The sequence below is a fragment of the Nicotiana tabacum genome, chromosome 15 (genome assembly GCF_000715075.1).
Source record: "Nicotiana tabacum cultivar K326 chromosome 15, ASM71507v2, whole genome shotgun sequence".
Lineage (NCBI taxonomy): Eukaryota > Viridiplantae > Streptophyta > Magnoliopsida > Solanales > Solanaceae > Nicotiana > Nicotiana tabacum.
In genome coordinates this window covers 14549877-14561796 of record NC_134094.1, presented here as the reverse complement: position 1 = coordinate 14561796, position 11920 = coordinate 14549877, and the positions used below count along the sequence as shown (strand labels likewise).

General features: G+C 35.0%; 2 protein-coding genes across 2 annotated transcripts; both read right to left on the bottom strand.

The window, feature by feature from the left end:
• Positions 1–766: 766 nt before the first annotated feature.
• Positions 767–3758, bottom strand: LOC107804922 (upstream activation factor subunit UAF30). Its single transcript, XM_016628872.2, has 2 exons — positions 3370–3758; positions 767–1113 (listed from the first exon to the last, which is right to left on the bottom strand). The coding sequence occupies exons 1-2, from the start codon at positions 3619–3621 to the stop codon at positions 988–990; spliced, it is 378 nt and encodes a 125-aa protein (XP_016484358.1). The 5' UTR covers positions 3622–3758; the 3' UTR covers positions 767–987.
• A 4404-nt stretch (positions 3759–8162) lies between these two features.
• Positions 8163–11684, bottom strand: LOC107804921 (ABC transporter G family member 14-like). The gene is made up of 5 exons (XM_016628871.2): positions 11395–11684; positions 9893–10688; positions 9563–9739; positions 9273–9460; positions 8163–9077 (listed from the first exon to the last, which is right to left on the bottom strand). The coding sequence occupies exons 1-5, from the start codon at positions 11566–11568 to the stop codon at positions 8433–8435; spliced, it is 1980 nt and encodes a 659-aa protein (XP_016484357.1). The 5' UTR covers positions 11569–11684; the 3' UTR covers positions 8163–8432.
• Positions 11685–11920: the final 236 nt, after the last annotated feature.

Below are 11920 nucleotides of genomic sequence, written 5' to 3'. Positions count from 1 at the left end.
AAATACGATGTTTATTTTGATTGTTACTTAAATTTTATTGTATCGTATCGTTAAATCCGTTGTTACGTATGACACAACGAAATATGTCACTTTATGTAATGACCGATTTGGTATGGTCAAGTCGTTACCTTGTCTTTTTCTCTCAATCTCACCCTTCATTATTATTAAATAATTTTATTGTATCATTTACCCTATCTTTTTATATACCATATCATAATTTTTCTTTATAATATTGTAAGTTTATTTTTCATATTGCTGGTGTGTGATATCATAAAACGACGGCAAACAATACAATCTATCCAAACATTATATTCATAAAAAGAATATTGGAACATAAATCAATTAAGTAACATGTTTAACACTACAAGTGCCAAATACTTTCTATGACACATAAATTAAACGGAGGGAGTAGCAATTTTGATATCAAAAGAAAAGATTTGAAGAAAAAACTTTTTAAACAGAGATTATCTGTACCAAATTAATAGGCATTTCATTTGGACTATAAAATAAAATATTGGAATATCACTTTATCATACTATTAAGAGACTGCAAAATACTATACCGATTAAGGTACTCAGGGTAGCTTATACAGATCTCAGAGTTGAACCGATAATCCAGTTGATTTAATGCAAAATTTGGTTAGCAATGGTTCTTTATTTACCGGGAACTTGGTAAATAAAGAACAACTGCTACTACTTTTACACCTTCATTTCAAGCAAGTTGGAGTCAGCAATACTCTTCAATACAAAATACAACAAAGAGCAAATGGTAACGAAATTCAAAAATTCCAGGACAATTGCATCTGAACATCAAAATTCAAAAGTTTCCAGGAGAAAAGCAAGCATGAAATCCGAGAAGCTTTCAATTTCAGATCTATGCACCATATCTCAAAACCAGAGTGGAGAAATAAAAGGAGAAGCTACTAAGGTACAAAGTTTACTATCAAGAAGGCCCCTAATGTTTACAGGAACTGCAAAAGTGACAAACTTAAGAAGCCTTTTGAAAATGACTGGATAGAAGCTTTGCAATCTCTAGAAACCCAACCTTGTCCTTGCCAGCAAATATGGTCTTCAACTTGTCGTCACAATTTATCTCCTTCTTGTTTGCAGGATTCTGCAGATTATAAATTCTATTGTCAACAAAAAATAAAGGGGTATATGACCTAAGACATTTCCACAACTAGTTTAAGCATGAGCTGATATAAATCAGTATTAAAATACCAAAAACGGCACACGGCACAGAACACAAGAATTATAAACTCAGATCAGCTAACAATTATCAAACTAAGAAAGCAACTTTTCCTAGCACATATCAGAAGTATATGCATTGTCCTAAACTAATATGAAAGGCCAAGATCTGTAATAATTTCATTTTGGGAATCAATGATGAAGCATCTGTTCATAATGACGGAATATAATCTCGATGACTAATTAACAACACTCGCAATAAATTTATGCCTCAAACTGCTGAATCAGGAATGCCAACGATTACAAATGATCTCTGAGTGTTAAGGCCACAGTGCAATAGTATGCCGCAGTTACAGCATATCTAGACACCCCAAGTGTTGGTGATTGTTGATCATTCAAATTTAACTACAAAACTGTATTTTAACGAAACACCACCACGTTGCTATTTGAACAAGCATAATCTATTCTGCCCTAACAATTGTTGCTGTTCTCTGCAACTAATTTCGTCTCACATGGAGGAACTAATGCAAGAAACTAGTAGCAGGCTAAGCAAAAGAGCAATGTAGGCAATCATGCCCGGCTCCGTTGTGTTTCGCTTTTCCATCAAACACAATTTACGGAATATCTCAGAAGTATATCCGTAAGTTCTACTTTTAAGTCTGAACATTGACAGATGTTGTTGAACATGCTTAATCTGCCCTAGCTAGTCATACAAAGTGTTGAAGTAATTTGAGAACAAAAGCTCGTGCATCATTCTACACTTGGCAACTAAATCAGACATCATAGTATTGCCGGGACCCATGCCATGGGCATCCTACCTCTTCTCTATATAAAAAGTGTCATACTTGATGTATTATCAAATCAACCACATTTGAACTAGCAGAAGAAGGAAACCTTGACAACCAACCAGCTTATTCATTATCATGTAGTGTGCTAAATTCTATTCTGTACCAGCCACTAATCATGTAAGAGCTACCGTCACCAGCAAAGATGAGCTCAACTCTTATTTTATGTGCAGCTTGCAGGAAGCCTCATAGGGCAGAAAGTAAAATAACAGAGAGAATAGGTCAGTTGATATTACATATCGATCAGTAACCTAACTCAATGCAGAGACAAAAACAACCTCAATGCCAAAATGTTAAAGGCTGCCGGTTCCCTCACTCTTTTGCAGTCTACTTTGGAAGGGGCTTCTGTCCCATTATCTGCCAGTCTTCTAGATAGAAAAAATTTAACACTACCCCTTAATATGTTCCACAGCTTCAAATCATTTCAACGACCTTCTAATCACACAGAACAATAGACTCCACGAATGCAAATTCCATCAATTGCAGGATCGAGTTGAATAGGAGTGACCATCTTTAAATGAACAAAGCCAGTTAAAGGACTAGAACACAGCTAGATAGCAACTGACGTGCTAGGTGCAGCCACTACCATTACCCATTCGACCACATATACTACCTGTACAAGGTCATTATACATCTTCCCAAAGCATAGAATGAAACAAAATCATCCATGTGAAAATTTGTTCAATTAAAAAAATGTAGAAAAAAAGTCACCATGCATTTAACTATAAGTCACTTTTTAACACCTTCGCTCATCATAGTGCCACACCTATAAAACGTGCATAACAACCTCATTCATTTTATCATCTAACTTGCAACCTGCACCATCATATGACTATTTATACTACAGCAGCAGCTACTACCACCGTATCAATTCCAAGCAAATTATTTATAATCTTGTCTAATATTTCATGACTACACTCTAGCTTAACATCGGCATTTTATTACATTCATTTTGTTCATACATTGGACCTTAGAAGCCCAACATCTAGTCCAATATAACATGGCTGGCCTAATCACCATGTAGCCATACTTCACTCAGCTCAAGTTTGACTTACCCCAGGCAAAAACCCACTCCCAAATCCCTCATTTCTTTTGCAAAGACCAAGTCCTCAGGTTAGCAATTTTAACGTAGAACCAAGTATTCCCCTGTACCATTCATAACTCATATATACATATATCAAACATAATTTATATTCTAAAAGGAGATTGCACATATTCATAGCAAATTTCTCTAACATTTCTACAAAACGAAGCTATTTTAAAGAGCAACTCTACCATTAATAACTTATACGTCCAACTAAAAAAAAAAGTGACACATAAGGAAATAGAAAGTAGACCTGAAGGTTATTGGTTTTGATGTAATCCCAGACTTTCTTAACAGCATCAGTACGTGATATTTCTGAAGAACCCACAAATTTCCGTAAAGCAGGTGAAACCGGTAGCGGCTTAAGTATGCCTTTATGACGACCTTTTCCAGTTGCGGTGGCAGCGGCAGCTGGAGCTGGAGGTGTAGTTGCGGCGGTGGAGCTCTTCGCAGCAGCCATTAGAGTTCGGCAGTAGCTTCCGAAAACCCTAGATGATGTTGCCATGCTTTTTCTCTTTGGATTCTGCAAAAACCCTAGAGAGAGAGGGAGAAGAAAAGGAAATGGAGGGTTTTTGAGGGAGCGGCAGAGTCGTAGTTTTTTGAAAGGGAATGGCAATGGTGTTGTTTTCGAGGGGGAAATTGCGTTTTCGGGTTACTTCCTTATTGGGCTGCTATGGATTTAGGGATGAAAAAAATATCAATTTATAAGTAGCTTATTATAAAAATTGATCAATTCAAAAAATATTACTAATATAAACTAATTAGTTATTTATAGCTAAAAAGGTCAAATTTTTACTTTCTTTTGAAGGGGTGCTATTAGAATCAGTATTTCAAAAGACGAGGGCATAAGACGGGATATTTTACTTAATACGGGACGAAGCGAAAACCTCGAGACATGCGTTGTAAGCCCCACAGATCTTTAATTTTTTAAATTTATGAATTAATAATATAGCATTATAACACAATAAAATATAAAAGATGCATTAGAAGTTCAATAAAACTAAAAATAATTAAAAAAAAAACTCATATAAAATAAAATATTTAGCATGTTTTACAAGTATAAATAATACAATATTGTTAAAGTTATTATGAAATATACATTAACTCCAACCTCTTAACTTTCAAATAATTAAAAATTATAATTTCTTAAAAAATATTATCAAACTGCATATTTTACCTCTTTAAACGTAAATACACAATTAATTTTATCAAGAATGTAATTTAAAATATTACTCCTTCATGAGTAACTATAAAATTGTTTTTAAACATTAAAATAAGAAATGTATGATAATTTTTTAGAGACATAGAACTAAGACATAAAGATCTATCAAATAAAGATATAAATTTTAGTTATCTATTTTTAGAAGAAATATTCAAATGATATTCACCCTCACAATGTTCTCAATTAGTAAATGTATAATAATATGGTTCGTTATTCGAGTTATTCACAATTTTCATATTTCTATAGTTAAAAAGAATTGTAATCATTTATTTGTTAAAGAATTTTGAAAGATAACGATGCAAATTAGTGAATTCAACACATGATTTGCATATGAGCTATTGGGCGAGTCCCGAGCGTTGAGCGCTAGGCGTGTTTAGGGCGCATCGTCGGGTGCTTGGGGCGTAAGCCTCACACAACTAAACCCCACACATGAATCTCAAGGCGTTTTGATAGTGGCCCGCCCCGGGGCGAGTCTCAGAAAAATATTTTAAAACATTAATTAGAATATATTGGGTACATCTTAAGGAGCATGAATCTCAGTTTTGGGATGATTTTGTGGAGTTTTGAGGTGGTTTGAATTAAAAATTCGAAGTAAAAGATGAACATGAAAAAAATAATAGGTGTATCACACGGTGTATCACTTTTGTATCATATTTGTATCAAATGTGTATCACATGTATACCTGCGTATGAGATACATGCGTGATACATGTTTGATACCTGTGTTGCGGAAGAACTTTTTTGAACTCGATTTTAACTACGAATTTTGATACCAAATCAGTCCAAATCACCTCCAATCTTCCTCAAATTTTATATATTGACTCATCTATATGTTTTTAATGAATCTCAACCATACCCATTGAAAAAGTCCATTTTTGCTTAGATTTTTTAGATCTTGTATATATATTTTCTTTGTATTTCATCAATTTATTTGCTACCTCATCCACAAAATTTCCTTTCCGGCTTGCATCTAATGTTGCTAATCACTCTTGAAAATATGAAAGGAGATCTTTGTGTGTGATTCTTGGAGAGAACGAACCTTATTTATTTGGGTTTTCAATTTTTATATGTGTTTGGCTAGTTTTGGTATGTCTATAATTAATGGTTAGAGATTGGTAAGTTGAGACTTTTTTGGGACATTTCTGTAAGATTTCCTTTTGGGGCCTTTGGCCTGGTCTCTCAAAATTTAACTGGGTTTCGCATTACTTTTTGGGGGTATTATCATTTTTAGACCGCGTCATAAACTATTTATATTAGATAGCCGAAAAACGTATAAAAATTGTATAATTTTTGTAGATGACATACATAACGTATATATATGCAAAACAAATATATTTTTTTCCTACTATTATTTTGATAGCGGCTATATAATGTTATTTTTTCTTCTTTTTTTTTCTCTTTTTTTTTAATCTTTTTCTAAAAAACTATAATTTCTTTTATATATTGAGTTTTTTCCTTTTGCTTTTTCTAGGAAAAGATTGAATTTTAGATTGAAGAACTTAATAAGATATTAGAGATGGTATATATTCCTTCTGTCATTTTATAAGATTCTATTTACAATACAGTTTAAGTTATACATGCGGTTAGTTTAAGGAATTTTTTACATTAGCATGTCATTTTTATTTATTGTAGCAGGTACAATAAAAACAAACCCAACTTAATACTATACGTGGGGTCTAGGAAGTATAGTGTCTACGCAACCTTACCCCTACCCTATAAAGGCAAATAGGCTATTTCCGATAGACTCGCGACTTGTTGTAGCAACAAACTTATCTTATTTTCAAGATTATAAATCTCATATTTTACAGATTTAAATATAGATATCATTGGAAAGATCTAATAGTATAAAATTTTTTTATATCAACGGTGCTAAATGTACCGCTTGTGATGTTAATTTGTTATATACTCCTTTTGTCAATTTGTGTATGACCATGATTTTCTTCATAAATATTTTAGCTATAGTCATTAGTATTAATTATTAAGACTTATTGTACAATTAATGTAAATTTTAATTATGCAAACTCTATTTCAAAAGAAACTTTAAAAATTTATGTTCAAATTCACACAAAGAATTAAGTATTTCGACTCTCGATACAAATGAAGACCACATAGGTGGAGCTAAAGAAGTAGATACGGGTTCAGACGAATCCAACAACTTTTGCACAGACCCTTTATTTGTATTAAAAATTTACTAAATATGTACATTAATTGTGAACCCAGTAACTAAATATTAGTCGGTCGAACCTTCACTTAGTTTCACCCAAGCTTCATCCTGGTCATTATAGATCACCAAAGTCCGGGTCCATAAGTAGTGACAATTACCCTATGAAAACTCGCTTTTGCTACGGCTTCGGTGGGTTTCCTTAATCAAGCCACTGCCCGGCTCATTCTTCAACAGGCACGTGGTTAGAGACTAAGCTAGTGATGCTTTTGACTACTGGACCGAACCTAATAATTGGATCTACGAGGAGACAAGAGAAGCCATTCATTCCCGTCATTGAGCCCGGATTGAGGATTGGAGCTATGAGGTTCGATGACAATTTCAGAATCCAAAAACTCCAAATCATGGCTCCGCCTCTGAAGTACCATTATCCTTATTTAGCATCCGGCATTTGACAAGGTTTTGGTGTTCACTAATATCCCCATTCTTCTCCAAATAAGTTTAGTTTCCCTCGGTACATCGATCTACATTACAGTCTGTCAAGCGAAACAAGTTGGAAAAAGATCATCATTCTTCATTCAGATAATCTTTTACCTATGTATTTCTTCCATTCTATTTTATGTGATTTTATTTGATTGGGCATAGAGTATAAGATAAAAATGACTTCTAAAAGTGTAATATAAAATAAATTATAGATATTTGTGTGATTATAAATCATCTCGTAAGGTTGAAGTAGAAAATTTAAAGTTAAATTATTTTTTAAATATAGAAATGTTCCATTTTTCTAGTACTTGCCAAAAAAGGAATTGAGGGAGTAATAAGTTCTCTACCAAGAGTTATCTAGTAGTGCAATCTGTTCTCATTATCTAGGGATAGTTGGTTTCTATTTTCGTCTAGCTTCTATGGTACAAGCCCACAGCTTGTAAAAGTTGCCACTTTTTGTAAAACCATGATTTTAATTCTCTTAAAAATGACAAGGACAGCATAGCAAAGACCTACTCCGCACTGTCTCAAATTAAGAAAGTTACTTTTCTTTTTTAGTTTGTTTTTCAAAATAAATGAGACATTTTTAAATTTGGAAATAATTTAACTTTAAACACTTTATTTTATCCATTTTATCTTTAATGAGAAGCTTTTATAACCATACAAATATCATGGACCCACAAAACTTTTACCCCTTAAGCTTTTAAAACCACAAGTTTTAAAAGTCTTATTTTTTTTCTTAAAATTCCGTGTCGAATCAAACTACATACAAGAGTAGGAAAAGGAGATAAGGCAGTTTATTGACCATAGTTGAAAATGACATGGATTTTGGATATCATTTCTTGTTATTTACTTGATCCTCAAACCACTAGTAGTATTATGTTCAGCCACAGGCCCCGAACTAAAGGTATGTGTTAGATGCGTCACAAAGTATAAGACTCATATTATCCATTGAGTTTTGAACCGTGCTTATGCTTGTCGTGGGAGATTTACATGTTCTATACGCCCTAAAATAAATCCAACCTCTTAAATAGAAGGTAGAAATCGAACATGTTCTTTGTTTCATCTTAAAATGATGCACTTTCAATATATTCAGAGTGGTAACAGATTTTAGTCTCCAAGGCATTCAAAATTTTCCCAAGTTAACATTATGCAAAATATTGCCAGAGTGGTAGTATTACATCAAAATTTTTGTTTTTATATGATTAAAATCTTGCAACGAGATCAACAAAATCTAAAACTTCCGGAAACAGCATTTACCTCCACAAGATAGGGGTACGGTCTCCGGACACACTACCCTACACTACCCTCCCCAGACTATCAGAATACACCGGGTATGTTGTTGATTAAGAAATCTAAAACAAAAACATTCTTACTCCCAATCGCAGAAAACTGAACTCTTTCAACCTCACTGCTAAAGTATGTCCTCTTCGAATGTCTTCATCGAATCATCATCGTACACGAGTGAGTGCTAGATACGCAACAAGTCGGTAGCCTATCAACATCACAGCCATGATCGAAACATCGATCCACATATTGTTTAGGCCTACTGATTTAATGGCAGGAAAATCTGCAACTTGGCAATAGACTCCTTTTGAACACTCATAGAAATCACTGTCATTGTACTGAACCTCTAGAAGCAACTTGTAGCTGTAGTAGCTATAACTCAAATATTTTAACCAGACAATGAACGAGGGAATCTGTTGAATGTAGTATCCTCCAGCAATAAGGAAGACCAATGTTGTGACTGATGCTAATGTTGTGGCTTGTTTAACATCCATAAGTAAGGCACCAAAAGCTAGTCCGAGACTTTGTGAAACAAGAACGTTGTATAGGACGACTAGAAGAGATAGGATGAAAGTTGTAGGATCGGCTTTGAGACCGCCCATCCAATACAGGATGAAGGTAAATGCTGTTGGTAGTGCAAGTTCTAAAGGCAAATCTCCTACTGTTTTGGCTAGAAAATATGACGAGAGGCGATACATTCCTGATGATCTTTCTTTTATAAGCATTCTTCTTTCTTGTGGAAAAGTGAAAACTGCATTGTAGAGTGGATAGAAGCCCCAAAATACCGCGAAAAAGAATAACATTGCAATCTGCAAACAAGAATCAAATATCATTATTAGCACATAGCAGCAGACTATCATCTGTTCTAGTGTACAACAACGACAATCACATTCAATCCCAAGTAAGTTGGCAGCTATAGGAATCCTCACTGTACATGTCACTCTATTTAAGTTGGGCGTATGTTTTCTTATGTGAGTGACATAGGAGAAGAGATAAGTTCTTACTCGATCTTCGATGTGGGATGTAGGAGTATGCCACCACAATAATCCTGCAAGAAATGCTACACTTATAACTTGGAAGATCCTAAGCCTATTGAACGTCTCGTATCTTCGCTCCCTTAGCCCCCTCAGAAGCAGTACTTTGAATTGATGGCTCCAATTTGTGCACCATTGTTCTGATTTCACACCATTTCCTTCATTAGTAGAACACAGAAAAGTTTCATTAGTCACTAGTTAAGGGTAGATAAACAGTATAAACCAAAATATGATATCTTCAGAGAAAATTGGAAACGTACTTGTAGAAACATCCTTTTTGTAACTGTAATTACTGTTATCTGAACTGCATAGCTCAGATTTCAACCTTGTCGAAATGTTCTTCTCATACGCGGAGATGAGAGCTTCTCTCACTAACTTCTTTTCCTGTTCAGTATTGTCGCCCTGCTCGATTGCATGTTTGGAATCAGGTCCAATTCCTGTAAGTTCAATGCTACATTTTAAGATGCTTGTTACCTTACATGTATGATTTGGATTAAAATAGTTTCTAACTATTCATACATATTGGTATAACAACTGTGAAATGATAACTTGTAGTGGAAATTCAACTTGTACTGAAATGTTCTAATTACCATTAGCGAGATCGAGCAAGAGATCAGCAGGATTGACAGTGATAGATATGGAAAAACCAATCGACGAGAAGTAATCCAGGGCACTTGATGCAGGACCATAGTAAATAGGACAGCCCTCAGAGAGCAACACTACCTTATCAAACATATGGTAAAGCCGGCTAGACGGCTGATGGATCGTTGTGATCACGGTTCTACCACCACTAGCTAGCCGCTTAACTGTGGTTAGGATACGCAAGGCTGTGGTCGAATCCAACCCTGAAGTCGGCTCATCTAAAAGAAGCAAACTCGGGTTGATTAGCATTTCTTGACCTATACTGACCCTTTTTTTCTCTCCACCTGATATACCTCTAAATAATGGACCTCCAATCATGCTGTTTCTGCATTTGTTTAATCCTAGTTCTGTTATAACATGTTCTACATGTCTCACTTTTGCCTCTTTGCTTAGGCTTTGTGGCAGCCTAAGCAGAGCTGTGAATAGAAGTGTTTCTATTACAGTTAAATGAGGATATAGGACATCATCTTGTGCCACGAATCCGGTTTTACGCTTAATGGAACCAGAGAAAGGCTGGCTGTTGTAGGTAATTTTGCCTGATAATTTACCCGAAAGACGGCCGCCTAGTGCTGTTAGGAGGGTAGTTTTGCCACTACCTGATGGACCTAACATTGCTAGCATTTCTCCAGGGCAAACTATACCTGTCACACCATTTAGTATAGTCTTCTCTTTTGTGTTAGATGTTCCATCTCCACAACACATTCCTTGTGTTTCTTGCCTAATCTTGTAAACAATCTCTTCAAACTGCACATGAAAATGAAGACATCAGCTAGAATAGATTGAATCACTTCAAACTGCACATCAAATTGCCGCTGCTCAGACTCTCCGAAAATATCATCGTGTGCGTGTCGGAGTGCAGCGGCATTTTGGAGAGTCCGCACAACACAGGATTGAACCGTTGAACAAATATCATTTGCGCAAAAACCAGGAATTCTAACAAGGCAATTAAAGAAAATCAAGAATGTCACATATAAAGCAATTTTTAAACTACTTTTACTACTACACTACAACCTTCCCCTATGTCAAGAAGATTCAATAACTTAAATATATACCAAAAAAAATATTTTTTTTCTATTTGTACAGTATAATTTTCAAGGGAAGGGGATTCAATCGTCGCTTCAGTACATGTAGCTCTGCAGCTGGATCAGAGCACATGACTGACGCAAATTACACTTTACATGTATAAACAAACTTGTTTATGCTATACATGTAAGTAAGAAGTGAGTCTTTGAATACTCGGTGCACGAAATATTTCGCGATCATGCAGAGTTCAGGGAAGGGCCACACCAAAGTGGTGTTACGTAGACAGTCTATCCTAATACAAGCATTAGTGGCCGCTTCCACGGTTCGAACCCGTGACCTATAGGTCAAACGGAGACAAGTTTACCGTTGCTCCAACGCTCCGAGTCTTTATGTACTAAGGGGAGAAAAGATAGAGAAAAAAATAGACCTTCAAAGTTATAGGGTATAAGGCTCTTTGTGCAAAAGACTGTGAATTGAACTGGACAGGGAAAGCCAGACAAGACATGTCGTGCAGCTCTGATGAATCAGGCAAATTCGTCGGAGCTGCCATCAATTCTGTGCCACCATTTTCTGGTTTTGGAGATACACAGTTAACTGGCATATTTGCCAATAGTTGAACTGAGGAAAGTTATAAGTACTGTGTTTTGTTGAACTGAGGAAAGTTTAGGAAGGAGAAGTTAAAGAGTTGCTTTTAACTTGAGTTTCCTAAAGTGAACTGGACAGCCATGTAAATATATAAACAGAGAAAGACACATAAATGAGTATCTCTTGTTTTGTGTTAAAGTAGGTCTATTTTACTTTCTTTTCTAGTGGGCTACCACCTATTTCTCTTAAAGTATTCTAACACAATCAAAATATTATGCTAATCTTCTTCATGTCTGGTTTCCTCTTAACTTTTTAACTTTAGCATCCTCTGACAAATTTCATCTTTCTTTATGTATAGAATGAGTTCT